The sequence below is a fragment of the Glycine soja genome, chromosome 4 (genome assembly GCF_004193775.1).
Source record: "Glycine soja cultivar W05 chromosome 4, ASM419377v2, whole genome shotgun sequence".
In the NCBI taxonomy this organism is placed as follows: domain Eukaryota; kingdom Viridiplantae; phylum Streptophyta; class Magnoliopsida; order Fabales; family Fabaceae; genus Glycine; species Glycine soja.
The window spans coordinates 50103670-50122085 of NC_041005.1; the positions used below are offsets into that span (position 1 = coordinate 50103670).

At 41.0% G+C, this 18416-nt stretch overlaps 1 protein-coding gene across 2 annotated transcripts; it reads right to left on the minus strand.

Moving 5' to 3' along the window:
* Window positions 1-1474: 1474 nt before the first annotated feature.
* On the minus strand, window positions 1475-18416 carry LOC114410304 (probable plastid-lipid-associated protein 14, chloroplastic). Of its 2 annotated transcripts, none has more exons than XM_028374197.1 (14): window positions 18274-18416; window positions 17355-17678; window positions 17226-17269; window positions 17067-17145; window positions 16871-16987; window positions 16538-16720; window positions 16315-16401; window positions 15716-15819; window positions 15549-15636; window positions 14915-14995; window positions 14750-14826; window positions 3168-3303; window positions 2857-2919; window positions 1475-2360 (listed from the first exon to the last, which is right to left on the minus strand). In XM_028374197.1, the coding sequence occupies exons 2-14, from the start codon at window positions 17661-17663 to the stop codon at window positions 1707-1709; spliced, it is 2022 nt and encodes a 673-aa protein (XP_028229998.1). In that variant the 5' UTR covers window positions 17664-17678; window positions 18274-18416; the 3' UTR covers window positions 1475-1706. The 2 variants fall into 2 exon arrangements, with proteins under 2 accessions (XP_028229998.1, XP_028229999.1); XM_028374198.1 differs by lacking the exon at window positions 18274-18416 and adding an exon at window positions 17853-18200.

Sequence of the window (18416 nt, forward strand, 5' to 3'; positions counted from 1 at the left end):
GTTTCTCCTAATAATATTAGTATTTTATATAAAATAAAAGTCATTTAATATTTTAAAAACATACAAAGTTTCTTATACTGTTTTATTTGATAATCAATAAAATATTAGTGGAGGATTTAAAATTGTTCAATAAATTTTTAATTGTTGGATACGTTAGTGTGATCCTTTGAATGAAATTTCGTCCTTAAAAGCTCTCGAGTGTTTTTTTTTTTTAAGTAAACTGCAGATATTCAATGGAGAAGTTGTTTATATAACTTAATTAATTTAAGAGAGTAATATTTGAAAGACAAAATTAACAGTTTATTCAAAACGTTTTACCTTTTTTAGTTTTTACTTAAATCCATGCTATCACCATTACTTTCACATGAAATAACTTTCAGAAAAAGTTGTCTTAAACTATGTGTTCACCTCGTATTAAAGGTAATAGTTTGTCTATTCAAATTAAAGCAAATAAATAAATTACAAATTATAATATAAGTTAAGGAGTTTCGTTTTTTTCATTATCATTATGGCCTTGCAGAACCCTAGCTATTGTAAAGGCTTTTGAGCGTGAAATGCAAGAGGATACAACATGAAACATCGGTTAACATGTTTGTTTCACAAGGCTTATCCAACACAATCTGACCGTATAATAATAATCATAAAGTAAAGCCTTATTTATAACAATGGATGGTTAAAGCTTAGAACTATTTTTATTTACAAGGTAAATTTCAAAGAAACAAATGACAAGAGCATGAAGATAGATTGGTGTCCCAGTACGAAGAAATTACCTGATTATTGTTTATCCTAGGACCAACCCAAAGTGATGTGAAGTTGTTGGAGAAGAGGTGCAAAGTTAGATGAGATCTGTGTCACTCTGCTAACACAATACACTTCAGTGTACTCAGTACTGTGTCCCATGTTTACTGTTTTGTTTTCTTGTCAGTTTTGTATATTACTTATCATATGCTTGACACGTTTTTCTTTTAATTCTCTAATATTAATTATAATTCCATGAGCAACGGTGGAGGGCGGACTTGGAAATTTTCTGTGACGCAATACATTAAACAAAGTTTTGAATGATACTTTAGCGATACTTTTTTTATTGATATTTTAATGATAACTTGAATGTAGCATTTTTCAATCTCTTCTTGTGCACTTAGGTGGTGAGGTGATTTGACCTTTTTGTTTCAATTTGATGTTTGTTTGAAGGCTTTTCAAAATCACTATAGATATATATTTTTTAATAAATCTGATATATTTTTTACTTATCAAATGCTTAAGAAAAAATGGACAGCTCAATTGTCGATTTATTAAAATTAGTTTATTCATCGCTAAATCACAAAATCGTTGCCGTCATAAATATTTGCTTGTTTCCTAATGAAATTAATCTTGTAAACAATATCATGGCATAGGTTAAAAAAACACTACTATTACTCTCTCTCTCTCCGTACATTAATTATTTAGGTGAAAAATAATTAAGTAAAAAAAAGGATATAATTAATCTGAATAATAACTTAGAGTAATTTTGAAAGAATATTATAATTACAGACAAAACTAATATAAAAAATACAATTTTACATCTAACGTTGAAACGAACTTGAGGAGGGACAACTACTTCTTGGGGCATGGGAGGAAATCGTTCATTTCAGATCACAATCGACCAAGCTAATCGAAAAGGAAAAATATACATTCAAATAATAATTTTGAATCTGCTACAGCAACAACTAACTAGAACCGTTTCTATCCACAAAAGACCTTGTAAATAGGAGCGCGGATCCATTAACACCTCGTAGGACAAGCATTCTTGAGTCCACATATGTTCCACACACAAGCCTTGACAAATCAAATATTTCTGGTGGAATTTGTGTTCTTAGTTCTTGTAGAACATTTCTCGCAGTATCAACGTTTCGATTTAATGGATCATCAAGATTCATTCTCACATCAATATCACCAGATGCAAGCTTGGCTGCTGGAAGACTTGATGGAAACTCCTTGAAAGGGACTATCTTTCTCCATTTCTTGCCCTTAAATTTCTGAGCTAAAGCCTCCACATTGCTGGAAGGGCCAAAGAAGAACTTCTCTGTGGTCTTGTCTTGTTTCAGATATAACCGTCTCCCAGATCTTAGTGTAAATAAAGAATTCACCTGCAATCTTCCACTCTTACCAGCTTTGTCATGAGGCCAGTCCTGACCAATCATTACAGAGAATCCAATGTCAGAGCCAAATGAAAGATTATCTTTCAATTTTGATTCTCTTGTCACGGTTAAATGCACGTCGCTGACGAGTACACGGAGAGGAGGTTGGCGAAGGGTCAGGCCTACATGCTTCCCAGTGGAGTATAATAGACGCCATTTGCCTGGAAGCAGCTCCAACCAGTTCTGCAGACATGAATGTTGACACAAATTAGCATAAGCATTAAAAAAATTCTTTTATTTAAAAAAAGAATTCATACCAAGTTTTAAGGTCATGGTATACATCCCTCCAATTAATAAGAATACTTAGTAATACCAAACAGTGAAAGTTAATTACTGCCATCAAGCATTGTATTTATTTATTTTATCGTGGATGCACTGGGGAAATCTCCACTAACTAATGGGCCACAAGTGAACTACACAAGGAAACTAAACACCACATCCAACTTAAAATCTTTAGACATTTCACACATATGTTGCTCAACTTGTTTATTCTACCCAAGGTGGGACTTTTTACTTTCGACTCCAACGATTGGTAAGCAAAAGTGCAGGCAAAAATGGCTAAGGCTCTTGGCTTGGGTATTAACTATTTTACTATAGCAACAAAAGAAATGGAACTTAAAGCAAAAATAGTAGAAACAACAAAATCAGGAAAAATACACAAGTTTTAGTCACAAATTACCCTTGGCTGTGGATGGGGATTCAACATCTCCATTAAGTCAATGAAGTGGGCAAGCCTGCTTTGCTAAAACATAGAAAACACCCATTAGTCAAACTTTGTATTCCATATATTCCAATTACTAATTTTCTTTAAGTTAAATGTTCCCATCAAGACATTAAGGACAGTAAACAAATAATGAAAAGAAACATTAGTAAGGAAGAATTTGTGGACACCAGACACTAACAAATATAAAAACTCTTATACAAGCATCAAGGAACTCAAAAGGAAATAAAAGGGTATATTTCATATACGGGGCATCGTTGGATGAATACCTGAGGCTGACGATAGATGTACTTCTCCCTAATACGCATTGCAGTAGAACCCAGACCCCATCGGATAATATCCATTGATGGGACTACTCGCCATCTTGGCCCACAAAGGAATGGGTGTCGAAGAGCATCCAAACAACTATATAAAAGTTCACATGGTTAACACAAGTACAACTTATAAACTTGGCCAAATCAAACTAGTATCTCTAATCAAATGCCATTTATATTCATGTTTTAACAAATTCTGAGAAACTAGCTACATGTTCCCAAAACATCAAGCCTCCTAAAATACCAAAGAAACTTAAAACACTTTTTCTCTATGACTTTTTTTTATACCAGAAATTTCTTCATGGCACTACCATTTTTATTTTTAAAATCTTGACGCACATGCAAGATATAATTTATCTCAGCCCAATATGGGAGCATTGATAACTGCTAAATAATTGTGAATTTATAAGAGTTAAATAGTCAAACTTTGGCTTAAAATTAATTATTTAGCAGTTATTTGTAATTAAAAGTGAGAAAATTAATTTAAATTGAATTTCTGGTTGCAGATACGAAAAAGAAGGCTGCATTTAGCAAAAGTGGCACAGAAAGGAAGAAAAAAGAAGAAATTCTGAAGCAGGCCCAATCCAATAGGGGCGCTCAGCGCGCATCAGGCGCTAAGCGAGCAACTAACTGGAGGCGCTGGGCGTGGCGGAAACCGTTACGCGCGCTAAGCCAGCCAGGCGCCCAGCGCCCGATCCAACAGACGCACAGGCGCCCAGCGCCCGATCCAACAGAAGCACAGGCCCAGCGTACATGGCGCGCCCAGCGCGCGATCTGAACGCGCTAAGCGCGAGGTGTGGCGCTGAGCGCAACTACGAAGGCCCATAAGCCCACTTCAGCCACTATAAATAGAGAGGCAGTCCCAAGGAAATATCATCCCATCTCAGAGCATCACTCTCAGTACTTCAAGCCTGAGTTTTCTTCCCTCTCTATATTCTTTGTTTTGTTTTGTTAGCCTAGCCTTTCTTTCATCCCCAGTTGTAATCCCTCAATGGCCATGAGTGGCTAAACCCCTAGCTAGGGCCTGGCAGGCCTAAAAAGCCAACGATGTACACTGAGCTTCAAGAGTTATCAATGCAAAAGAATTTATTCCAGGTTTTTTCTGTTCTATTTCTTTTCTTTTATTCTTGCATTCATTCTTAAATCTCTTTTTGGGTTTTAATCGCTCGGGAGAGGGTAATTCTCAATAATATTTAAGATTCAATGCATGCATCAGTTTTAGGGGTTAATCGCTTGGGAAAGGGTAACACCTAATAGAACATCTAAAGAAAAGAATCCTTGGGTTAGCATTGCTAGGCATAGAATGATAACTCACTGCCCATGCATTTAAGCAACATCTAGAACTTGATCTTAATGCATTTTAATTATTGAATCTTCACAAAGGCATTTGGGAGATAGGTAGTTAAAATAGGCTTGTCAACGTGAGGCATCAGGGGCAAGTAGTCAACAGATGTGGGTAGAACTAACACCATTTCATTGATAATGAATATCATACTTACATGCATCGTAGGCCAATTGGGTTTGTCTGGTCTTGGCATTTCTATCAATTGTCTTCCCTTTTACTTATTTGTTTTAATAATAGCACTCTTTACTATTCCTACTTTACTACTTTACTTCCACTTACAAATTGAGAGGTATTGAAAAGTGCAATAAAATCCCTGTGGACACGATACTCGGACTTCCGAGCTTTACTACTTGTCACGACTTGGTACACTTGCCAAAGTCCTAACAAGTTTTTGGCGCCGTTGCCGGGGATTTTATTTTCGCACTTAATACTTTATCAGTTTGTAAGCCCAACTCTTCTTTTTCTTGGCTTACTTTATCAGTATTTTCTCTTTACTTCTATTCTATTCTTTCTTTCTTTCTTCTGTAATTGCACGGGTAGTGCTTTCTTGTTTTTATGCGACTTAGGACTGCATCTGGAGACGTGGTCCCTATCAACTTGGAAATCGAAGCCACTTGTCGGCGTAACAACGCTGCAAGAAGAAGAAGGGAACAGGACACCGAAGGAAGCAGTCACACATCACCTCATCTCTTTCCACATCACACTGAAATGGACGGGGAACAGGCACGAAGAGTCACCTTAGAAGACTTCTCCAACACAGCCACTCCTCAGTTCTTCACAAGTATAGCAAGACCGGAGGTGCAAGCCGCAAATATCTCCTACCCGCATTCCCTTATCCAGCTTATTCAAGGGAATCTCTTCCATGGTCTTCCAAGCGAAGATCCTTATGCTCACCTTGCCTCATATATTGAAATATGCAACACTGTAAAGATCGCTGGAGTTCCAGAAGATGCGGTACGCCTTAACCTCTTCTCTTTTTCTCTAGCAGGAGAGGGAAAACGATGGTTGCACTCCTTCAAAGGCAACAGCTTAAGAACCTGGGAAGAAGTAGTAGAAAAGTTTTTAAAGAAATACTTCCCAGAGTCGAAGACCGCCGAAGGGAAAATGGAGATTTCCTCCTTCCACCAATTTCCGGATGAGTCCCTCAGCGAAGCACTAGACCGTTTCCACGGGCTGTTACGAAAGACACCGACACACGGATACAGCGAGCCGGTACAACTGAATATATTCATCGATGGCTTGCGACCCCACTCGAAACAGCTACTAGACGCGTCCGCAGGGGGAAAAATCAAGTTGAAGACTCCGGAGGAAGCAATGGAGCTCATCGAGAACATGGCGGCCAGTGATCAAGCAATCCTTCGTGATCGAAGCTATGTGCCTACAAAAAGAAGCCTTTTGGAACTTGGCACGCAAGACGCGACATTGGCACAGAATAAGCTGTTGACGAGGCAGATTGAAGCCCTTACTGAAACCCTCAGCAAACTACCTCAACAGTTACAAGCGGTAAGTTCTTCCCACTCTTCTGTTTTGCAGGTAGAAGGATGCCCCACATGCGGAGGAACCCATGAGCCTGGACAGTGTGTAAGCCAACAGGATACTTCTCGAGAAGTAAACTATATGGGCGTACCAAATCGCGGATACCAGGGTTACAACCAGGGGAACTCATCTGGATTCCACCAAGGGGGAGCAGGATTCAATCATGGGCCACCAGGATTCAATCAAGGAAGGAACTTCACGCAAGGTTCAGGGTGGAGGAATCAGGGAAACCAGTACAAGGAGCATAGGAATCAACAACCGTACCAACCGCCATACCAGCATCCTAGCCAGGGCCCCAATCAGCAAGACAAGCCCACCAACATAGAAGAGCTCTTGCTGCAATTCATCCAGGAGACACGGTCCCATCAGAAGAGCACGGATGCAGCCATTCGGAATCTGGAAGTTCAAATGGGCCAATTAGCACAAGACAAAGCTGAAAGGCCCACTAGAACTTTCGGGGCTAACACAGAGAAGAATCCTAAGGAAGAATGCAAGGCCGTGCTAACTCGAGGGCAGAGGAAAGCACAAGAGGAAGGTAAGGTTGAGGAAGAAGACCAGACAGAAGAAGACCAGACAGAGGAAGATAAGACAGAGACACAGGAGGACAGAGACACAGGAGGACAGGACAGAAGTAGAAGAGAAAGTGGCATCACCACCTGAGACAAAGAGCCAGAAAGCACGGGAAGCCAGGAAAGAAGAACCACCAGCCCTACCACAAGATCTCCCATATCCTGTGGTGCCCACCAAGAAGAACAAGGAACGCTACTTCAAGCGTTTCTTGGAAATATTCAAAGGGCTGGAGATCACTATGCCATTCGGGGAAGCCTTACAGCAGATGCCCCTCTACTCCAAATTTATGAAGGACATCCTCACCAAGAAGGGGAAGTACATAGACAATGAGAACATTGTGGTAGGGGGTAACTGCAGCGCGATAATACAGAGGAAACTACCCAAGAAGTTTAAGGACCCCGGAAGTGTTACCATCCCATGCACCATAGGGAAGGAGACGGTGAATAAGGCCCTCATTGACTTAGGAGCAAGCATCAATCTGATGCCCTTGTCAATGTGCAAAAGAATTGGGAATCTGAAGATCGATCCTACCAAGATGACGCTTCAGCTAGCAGACCGTTCGATTACACGACCTTACGGGGTGGTAGAAGATGTCCTAGTCAAGGTCCGCCACTTTACTTTCCCGGTGGACTTTGTGATCATGGATATCGAAGAAGACGCAGACATTCCCCTCATTTTAGGCAGACCATTCATGCTGACTGCTAACTGTGTGGTGGATATGGGGAATGGGAACTTGGAGCTGAGTATTGACAACCAGAAGATCACCTTCGACCTCTTCAAAGCAATGAAGTATCCACAGGAAGGTTGGAAGTGTTTCAGAGTAGAAGAGATTGATAAGGAGGATGTCAGTATTCTCGAGACACCACAGTCTTCACTGGAGAAAGTAATGGTTAATGCTTTGGACTGTCTGACCAGTGAAGAAGAGGAAGATCTGAAGGCTTGCTTGGAAGACTTGGATCGACAAGACAGTATTCCGGAGGGAGAAGCCAAGTTTGAGAAGCTGGAAGAGAAAGTTCCGTCCGAGAAGAAGAAGGTAGAGTTGAAGATATTGCCAGATCACCTAAAGTATGTGTTCTTGGAGGAAGACAAGCCTGTCGTAATCAGCAATGCACTCACAATAGAAGAAGAAAACAGGTTAGTGGGTATCCTCAAGAGACACAGGGAAGCTATTGGATGGCATATATCGGATCTCAAGGGAATCAGCCCTGCTTATTGCATGCACAGGATAATGATGGAAGAGGATTACAAGCCAATCCGGCAACCCCAGAGAAGGCTAAATCCGACAATGAAGGAAGAGGTCAGAAAAGAGGTACTCAAGCTCTTGGAGGTGGGACTCATATACCCCATCTCTGACAGTGCTTGGGTAAGCCCAGTACAGGTGGTTCCCAAGAAAGGTGGAATGACAGTGGTGCGGAATGAGAAGAATGACCTGATACCAACAAGGACTGTCACGGGCTGGCGAATGTGCATCGACTATCGCAAGCTGAATGAGGCCACCCGAAAGGACCACTTCCCTCTACCGTTCATGGATCAGATGCTGGAGAGACTTGCAGGGCAAGCGTATTATTGTTTCTTGGATGGATACTCAGGATATAATCAGATTGCGGTGGACCCTAGAGACCAGGAGAAGACGGCCTTCACATGCCCTTTTGGCGTCTTTGCTTATCGAAGGATGTCATTCGGGTTATGTAATGCACCAGCCACATTTCAGAGGTGCATGCTGGCCATTTTTTCAGATATGGTGGAGAAAAGCATCGAAGTGTTCATGGATGACTTCTCGGTTTTCGGATCCTCATTCGACAGTTGCTTGAGGAACCTAGAGATGGTACTTCAGAGGTGCGTAGAGACTAATCTAGTCCTGAATTGGGAGAAGTGTCATTTCATGGTCCGAGAAGGCATAGTCCTGGGCCACAAGATCTCAGCTAGAGGGATTGAAGTTGACCGGGCAAAGATAGAGGTTATAGAGAAGCTGCCACCACCACTGAATGTTAAAGGTGTCCGAAGTTTCTTGGGGCATGCAGGGTTCTACAGGAGATTCATCAAGGATTTTTCAAAGATTGCTAGACCCCTAAGCAACCTGCTGAATAAAGATGTGGCATTCAAGTTTGATGAAGAATGTTCAGCAGCATTTCAGACACTGAAAGATAAGCTTACTACTGCACCTGTGATGATTGCACCCGACTGGAGTAAAGACTTTGAGCTGATGTGCGATGCCAGTGATTATGCCATAGGAGCAGTCCTTGGACAGAGACACGATAAGGTATTTCATGCTATTTATTATGCTAGCAGGGTCCTGAATGAAGCGCAGTTGAACTATGCCACCACGGAGAAGGAAATGCTAGCTGTTGTCTTTGCCTTGGAGAAGTTCAGATCATACTTGATAGGATCGAAGGTCACCATTTTCACAGATCATGCTGCCATCAAGCACCTGCTCGCCAAGACCGATTCGAAGCCAAGGTTGATTAGATGGGTCCTCTTATTGCAGGAATTTGACATAATCATTAAAGATAAGAGAGGATCCGAGAATGTGGTAGCCGATCACTTATCTCGGTTAAAGAATGAAGAAGTCACTAAGGAAGAGCCTGAGGTAAGAGATGAATTTCCTGATGAGTTTCTTTTGCAGGTTACCACCAGACCTTGGTTTGCAGACATGGCAAACTACAAAGCCACGGGAGTCATTCCAGAGGAGTACACTTGGAATCAGAGGAAGAAGTTCCTACACGACGCACGCTTCTATGTTTGGGATGACCCCCACTTGTTCAAAGCAGGGGCAGATAATGTATTGAGAAGATGTGTCACAAAGGAAGAAGCACGAAGCATTCTTTGGCACTGTCACAGTTCATCATACGGCGGACATCATAGCGGGGACAGAACAGCAGCAAAAGTGTTACAATCAGGTTTTTTCTGGCCCTCTCTTTTTAAAGATGCTTACGAGTTTGTGCGTTGTTGTGATAGATGCCAGAGAACAGGGGGGATATCACGGAGAAATGAGATGCCGTTGCAGAACATCATGGAGGTGGAAATATTTGACTGTTGGGGCATAGACTTCATGGGACCCCTGCCTTCGTCATACGGGAATATTTACATCTTGGTAGCAGTTGACTATGTCTCCAAGTGGGTGGAGGCCATAGCTACGCCAAAAGACGATGCCAGGGTTGTAATCAAGTTTCTAAAGAAGAACATTTTCTCCCGCTTCGGAGTCCCACGAGCCTTGATCAGTGATGGAGGAACGCATTTCTGCAACAATCAGTTGAAGAAAGTCCTGGAGCACTATAATGTCCGACATAAGGTGGCCACACCTTATCATCCTCAGACGAATGGCCAAGCAGAAATTTCTAACAGGGAGCTCAAGCGAATCCTTGAGAAGACAGTTGCATCATCCAGAAAGGATTGGGCCTTGAAGCTCGATGATACTCTCTGGGCCTATAGGACAGCGTTCAAGACCCCCATCGGCTTATCACCGTTCCAGCTAGTGTATGGGAAGTCATGCCATTTACCAGTGGAGTTGGAGCACAAAGCATATTGGGCCCTCCGATTGCTTAACTTTGACAATAATGCATGCGGGGAAAAAAGGAAATTACAGCTTCAGGAGTTAGAAGAGATGAGACTGAATGCCTATGAATCGTCCAGAATTTACAAGGAAAGAACAAAGGCATATCATGATAAGAAGCTGCAGAGGAGAGAATTCCAGCCAGGACAGCAGGTATTGCTCTTTAACTCAAGACTAAGGCTGTTTCCAGGTAAGCTGAAATCCAAGTGGTCTGGGCCGTTTATCATAAAAGAAGTTAGACCTCATGGAGCAGTGGAATTGGTGGATCCTAGAGAAGGAAGCTTCGAGAAGAAATGGATCGTCAATGGCCAGCGCTTAAAGCCGTATAACGGAGGACAATTAGAGCGATTGACGACCATTATCTATTTAAATGATCCTTGAGAGAGCCTACTGTCTAGCTAAGGACAATAAACTAAGCGCTGGTTGGGAGGCAACCCAACATTTAGTGTAAAGTTGTAGTATTTTGTTTTTCTGTTCAAAAAAAAAAAAAAGCCCAACAGGTGTGAATAGCAAACAGGGGGTACGAAAAGCAAAGGCCCACAGGTACAGACAGCAAAAGGAGGGGTGCTAAGAGCAGAAGTCCAGTGGGCTGCACGAAGTCGCGCTAAGCGCCCAGATGGCTTCTCGCAAGCGCCGTGCCGTGCCCACACCAGGGGAAGTGTCCAACTGGGACACTTCCCGCTTCACATCTGAGATTGCCTGGCACAGGTACCAAGACAACATTCAGCTCCGGAACATCCTTCCGGAGAGGAATGTTGAATTGGGACCCGGTATGTTTGACGAGTTCCTCCAGGAACTCAGGAGGCGCAGATGGGACCAGGTGCTGACTCATCTTCCGGAGAAGCGGATTGACGTGGCTCTGGTGAAAGAGTTCTATTCGAACCTTTATGATCCAGAGGACCACAGTCCACGATTCTGCAGGGTGCGAGGACAGGTCGTTCGTTTTGATGCTGACACCATTAACGACTTCCTCGACACCCCGGTTATTTTGGAGGACGGGGAGGAGTATACAGCATACACCAGATACCTCAGCACTCACCCCGATCCTGACACCATCGCGGCCACACTGTGCACTCCAGGGGGGCGCTTTGTCCTTAATGCTGATGGTCTCCCCTGGAAGCTCCTGAGGAAGGACATGACGACACTTGCTCAGACATGGAGTGTCCTTTCTTATTACGATCTTGCGCCCACTTCTCACACTTCTGATGTTAATCTTGACAGGGCCCGCTTGATCTACGGTTTGGTGAGCCGCATGGACATGGATGTGGGCAGTTTTATATCACAGCAGATCAGCCAGATTGCCCAGTCCAGCACCTCGAGGCTCGGGTTCCCGGCGTTGATTACAGCGCTGTGTGACATTCAGGGGGTGGTTTCTGATACCCTGATCTTTGAGTCACTCAGCCCTGCGATCAACCTAGCATATGTGAAGAAGAACTGCTGGAACCCCGCCGACCCATCGATCACTTTCCCTGGGCCTCGCCGCACACGTACCAGAGCTTCAGCATCAGCTTCCGAGGCCCCTCTTCCTACCCAGTCCCAGTCTCAGCCATCCCAGCGACCGCGACATCCACCTGCTTCCACCTCAGCATCCATGGACATGCATGGGCAGATGCTGAGGTCCCTTCACGTTGGACAGCAGCTCATCATGGAGAACATGCATAGGCTGTCCCTACATCTACAGATGGACCCTCCGCTGACCACTCCAGAGGCTTATCGTCAGCGAGTCGCCTGGCCAGGAGACCAGCCCTCCACTGACAGGGGGGAAGCGCCTTCTGGAGCCGCTGAGGATCCTGCAGTCGATGAGGACCTCATTGCTGACTTAGCCACTGCTGACTGGGGCCCATGGGCAGACTTGGGCGGAGGCAGTTGATTTTTCTTGATGTTTTCTCTTTTATGTTTTGTTTTGTGTTTTGTTCTTATGGTCTGTTTAGGTATTAAAAAGAAGTAGTAGTAATAATATGAGAGATTTAGCATTTGTTTTCTGAATAATAATTGCATGATAACTTGAGCGGTCATAATTTTTGAGCTTGTTCTGAAAGGTTGAAACACTTGAGATGCCACTAGTCCTTGGAAACATTGGTTCTGGAAGCACGAGTCAGGTCAGGAAGTGGAACATGAATAGCACAAGGTGAGAAGGATAGTCTGATGGAACAAGGTCATAACTGGTATGCCGTATACTTGCTTTAATACCGGTGAGAGTGTGAACTTAATTGTGAGAGAAAACGCCTGTTTTTAAGTTCCTGGTTTTGCATCACTCTTGGATTGTTAGAATAGTTACTTAAGGTGGAAATGATCAAGGCCATGTTTGTTATATCTAGCTACTTAGCCAAAAAGCCAACCCAACATCATTTTTTCCCTTGCACCCATGATTGAGCCTATATATCATATTATTCTGAATTAACCCTTAAGCCAATAAAATGATAGGTCCTACCCTTTAGGATGAGAAGAGAGCAAAAATGGGTTATAAAGGTCTTAATTTGGGGGATTTTGGAAAATAGGTAGCTAGGACAATGGTACAGCATGTAGTAAGACACCTCTTACAAATTAGAAGCCCAATTTATTCCAAAAAAAAAAAAAAAAAAGAGCAAGAGAGGTGTCAAGAGAAAAGTGTTGTGGGAAAAAAAAAAAAAAAAAAAAAAAAAAAAGGGGTTAAGAAGAATGCATCGGAAGTATTAGAAATTTTTGCTCTCTTAATCCTAATTTGAATTTTCAAGAAAAACCATGATTTTTTGTGAGCCAAGCCCCAATACAAGCCAATAAAGTCCTTAGTGATCCACCTGAAGGTAAATAAAGATAACTATACTTGAGAGGAAATGCAAAACTTTGGAATCTTACTTGCAGGTTGTTAGAAAATTGCAGACACTAAACCATACACTTGTGAGCAGAGGAAAACACCAGCCTTGTGAGGAAAGTAAGGCAAGCCAGATTTGATCAAGATTCCAAAGGACTGACTAACCACTTGTGTGTTTTATGCTTTCATTTTGAGATGTTGACAGATGCGGAAAGGACCATTGGAAGAAGGAGGAACTAAGGCCATTGACAGTGTTGAAACACTCAGAACTTGTTTGGGAATTATTTCTATTTTTGGTTTGCTTGGGGACAAGCAAAGTTTAATTTGGGGGATTTTGATAACTGCTAAATAATTGTGAATTTATAAGAGTTAAATAGTCAAACTTTGGCTTAAAATTAATTATTTAGCAGTTATTTGTAATTAAAAGTGAGAAAATTAATTTAAATTGAATTTCTGGTTGCAGATACGAAAAAGAAGGCTGCATTTAGCAAAAGTGGCACAGAAAGGAAGAAAAAAGAAGAAATTCTGAAGCAGGCCCAATCCAATAGGGGCGCTCAGCGCGCATCAGGCGCTAAGCGAGCAACTAACTGGAGGCGCTGGGCGTGGCGGAAACCGTTACGCGCGCTAAGCCAGCCAGGCGCCCAGCGCCCGATCCAACAGACGCACAGGCGCCCAGCGCCCGATCCAACAGAAGCACAGGCCCAGCGTACATGGCGCGCCCAGCGCGCGATCTGAACGCGCTAAGCGCGAGGTGTGGCGCTGAGCGCAACTACGAAGGCCCATAAGCCCACTTCAGCCACTATAAATAGAGAGGCAGTCCCAAGGAAATATCATCCCATCTCAGAGCATCACTCTCAGTACTTCAAGCCTGAGTTTTCTTCCCTCTCTATATTCTTTGTTTTGTTTTGTTAGCCTAGCCTTTCTTTCATCCCCAGTTGTAATCCCTCAATGGCCATGAGTGGCTAAACCCCTAGCTAGGGCCTGGCAGGCCTAAAAAGCCAACGATGTACACTGAGCTTCAAGAGTTATCAATGCAAAAGAATTTATTCCAGGTTTTTTCTGTTCTATTTCTTTTCTTTTATTCTTGCATTCATTCTTAAATCTCTTTTTGGGTTTTAATCGCTCGGGAGAGGGTAATTCTCAATAATATTTAAGATTCAATGCATGCATCAGTTTTAGGGGTTAATCGCTTGGGAAAGGGTAACACCTAATAGAACATCTAAAGAAAAGAATCCTTGGGTTAGCATTGCTAGGCATAGAATGATAACTCGCTACCCATGCATTTAAGCAACATCTAGAACTTGATCTTAATGCATTTTAATTATTGAATCTTCACAAAGGCATTTGGGAGATAGGTAGTTAAAATAGGCTTGTCAACGTGAGGCATCAGGGGCAAGTAGTCAACAGATGTGGGTAGAACTAACACCATTTCATTGATAATGAATATCATACTTACATGCATCGTAGGCCAATTGGGTTTGTCTGGTCTTGGCATTTCTATCAATTGTCTTCCCTTTTACTTATTTGTTTTAATAATAGCACTCTTTACTATTCCTACTTTACTACTTTACTTCCACTTACAAATTGAGAGGTATTGAAAAGTGCAATAAAATCCCTGTGGACACGATACTCGGACTTCCGAGCTTTACTACTTGTCACGACTTGGTACACTTGTCAAAGTCCTAACAAGCATTGATGAACAAATTATACACACTTTCAACTAGCAATATTTCTTCATAGCATACCTTATCCTTTGAGAAGGTTTAGTAGCAAGCAATAAAGATAAAAGGTGCCAACCAGCTCCCCAGTTCCTATCAAGTATCTGCAAGAAATTAGAAAGGCATCAAAAGACTTGAAAACAAGAATGTAACTCTAAATACCAAGCATCTTTCAATGAAGAATAAACTTACTTGTAATCCAGCATTTCCATAAGGGGAACTTCTGCCAAGGATTTCCAATATAAACTCTCGCAGACATGAAGGATCATACCCCTGAAGATGAGACATAAATTATCACTAGAAAGTTTACATCAATGCATGACCCTTTCCTTTAGATAGATGAAAGAATAGGCAGCATAGAAACATTTGATGTATTAGGTATCTGAAAAAAGGTGACAAAGTGATGTATAGAAATGAAATATTTGTTAAAAGAAAGGATTAAGTCTGGTAAAATACTTCTATATCAATTTAGAGAAAACAGATGATTGTCAAAGTAAGTCACCCAATATCTTACTCTGGTAAGATTAGATATATAACACAATGCTAACTTCAGGATGAGTATCCACCTACAGTTGTCCTTCAACTAATCTTTCCTGAGTGATCTGCTACGGATCATGATCATTAACCATTAATTTTGATTAAAATGACACTAATTTCAGAAACTGCTCAATTCAAATTTTCATGATAATGGTTTATGAGCTGCTATCAATGAATGTGTGTGTCTAGAGCATTTAGGTCAACTAGTTTCTTTTTCCTTCAAAAAAGCTTGAGTTCTTTTTAAACATTCAAGAGGCTAAAATTGAATAAAAGAATTAGCTTTTCATACCTTTGTGAGGAACGATTTGAACTTTGCAAAAATCAAAGGATCCATAAGTTCCCGCATTACCATTTTAGCCATTATGAAGCCCATGCATCTTTACAACAGAGATAACCAGGTATCAAAAATATTATATAGTTCCAAACATACTTCACTGAAAAATTCCAAGACCATACCTCATGTCAAATGCAATCATCATCTGTCTCCTGTCCAAGTTGTCCAAAGAGCTACCATTCGAACCATCCTTGTAAAAGTCAGCAGCATTACCCAATATACCTACCTGTTAAGTAAACTCACAAGGTTAAGCCGAGCATGAGGAAAGATTGAACAGATTATACATCAAAAGACACAATTATCAATTTCCAGCAATTTGGATTGCATGCATCAAACTTTCAGTGCCAAGAAACATTAGACCTCCGGAAATCACCACCCAGCAAGTCCATATCATTCATCCTATCAGTTATTTTTCCTTTCCCACATTTATTGAATTTCTAGTGATAGATTCTAGTCTACTTTTGTAATTTAGCATATAAATGGCTAAGCAAATTATCACAATATATCATTTCATTGTGTGGAATCACAATAATTTTCAAATCAGCAACAAAAACAAAATTCTAGGTTTGTCTTTGTGACATTCTGTGAGTTTAAAGCACAATAAATGCATTAAACCACCTAAAGGATCAGGCAAACAGAAAATATAATCCACAGAAAAGACAGAAAATGGATGAAGAAAGATGCCATAATTATAATGTTTTAGGAGAATGACAATGCTTACTTTAATATGTCTGTCTATTGGACTTATATGAACATTTTCCAGTCTCAACTCTGTATGGGCAAGACCATGGCTGTGCAAGTAATTTACCTAATTTAAATAAACAACAGAAGAGAATATCATTTCTCCTATTGCTATGTAGTATATACAAAGCACTTACAAGTAAAAATGTCTTCATTCAAAGAAAAGATTAAGGGATTTTTTTTTAAAAGGAAAAAAAAAATACCCCAATAAGAAGATCCCTCATCAATATTCGAACAAGTCGCAACTGCCTAGAAACTGCAGGACCTCCAGTGAAATCTTCTCCTACCTTCCTAACAGACTCTTCATCCAGTGCAAGAGTAGCCTCCAAAGTTGGAAGCCAATCCGACTGTTGAAGCCAGTGTCTCAAAGAAAAACTACCGTGATACTACAAGGAAAAATAATTTTAAAAAAAACATTCAGTTTCTTATTTACAAAGTGGCAGAAAGACTCAAATAGAGCAAACGTTCAGAATAAGTAAGAATCAAGCACATATGAAAGAATTAAAAGAATAAATCTTACAAAGATTAACACCTACCCCATGTACTAGGATAAATGAACCACTAGCATCACTTGCAGGCAAAGAGATATAACCATGAACTTGCATTGAGTAAGAATGATACAGCAGTTTACGCCGAACCAGCTTCTTTAATACCTGAAAGGTGACAACAAAAGAATTGTGATGGTATATAACTATAAACAATTTAAATTGTGATATTAAAAGATCAACATACCTCTATTGCTCGTTTCCCACGACGCTGAGCTTGTGCACTGGAAAGCTGTCGAAGTACAACTCTTGTGTTACACAAAGAGCTGCAGAGGAAAATGAATACATACAGATGTTATGATTGCAACTAAACATACAACCTGAACCAAACAAAGAATTAACTTACCTACCACTATCCTTTACCATGCCTTCAAAAATTACCTCATCCGGCTACAGGAAAACTTAAATCAATCAGACCAGCATTAAAAAGTCTATCCAGTCATGACACATCATAAACTTATTTTAAATTGCATACCCTCCCGCCAAGGCCAACACTAACAGTATCTAAAATCTTAAAGTCTGACATTTTGAACTGTATAACATGATCTGTTTCCTCCTCCAAGCAAACTGACAAGGTAGTTGGAGCATCTTCCAGTGACTCCTTAGAAGATGCAGATGCAGCATTCCTTAATGAAGAGCAGCACACTCCCTTGCGCTTTCTCCTGACTAAATTAGAGAATTGTCTGGTAAAACGCAGGAGAGCAGGTACAATAAGTTTTGTCGACAAATTTTGAGCTGAATAACTCCCCGGAATTGGGTTCGGCCCAGTTCTACAAAGCGCCATCGATCAGACCTCTGACTGCCAAAAAAAGAAAGGATTACATTATGTATCAGCAAATCTTCAAAGTTCAAAGGGGGTCCATCAATGGTGCAACAAAACATAACAGACATAAAAGAAACTAACTTCACATCCCATTTAACAGATAAGCATAAGCAAAAAAAAAAGAACATAATCCGGCTCAATGGTACATACAGAAAGCAACAAAATACGTGATTGTCTTTAACTATCAACCCTCAGTTTCCCTCGCATGCCTGAATTGACGAAATAATTCTCTATTCTGTAACAACAAACTCAATTCCCAACTTTGACCAAGGTGCCAAGTTCCTATTTATGATTTCCCACATTTCTGGAGCAATTAACTAATATTAGTTTTTTTTGTTTTTTTTTTTTTAGTAAAAGAACATAAGAAATTGCAAAACATTTTACTTGTTGGCTCAACCATAACAAACAAGGTGAGTAATCTAAGCATACAGACGGTGAAATCCAAATACAAGCATCATAAGAAAAGGAACAAGCATTTAGCAAAAAAAAAAAAGAGAGAGAGAATTAGAAATTGAGGACGTGGAAAGAGGAGGAAGAAAAGGGGAATCGGAGAAAATTGAAAATGAATTACCAGAATGAGAAACGGCAAGATAAGAGCATGGAGATGCAGAACAAGTGTTGTACATAACTACATATAGAAACGAAGCGTGTGAGAGTTGCATGCGAGGGAATGCTCGAAACGTTTTCCCACGTGTTTCTCGCACGTCAACTTCT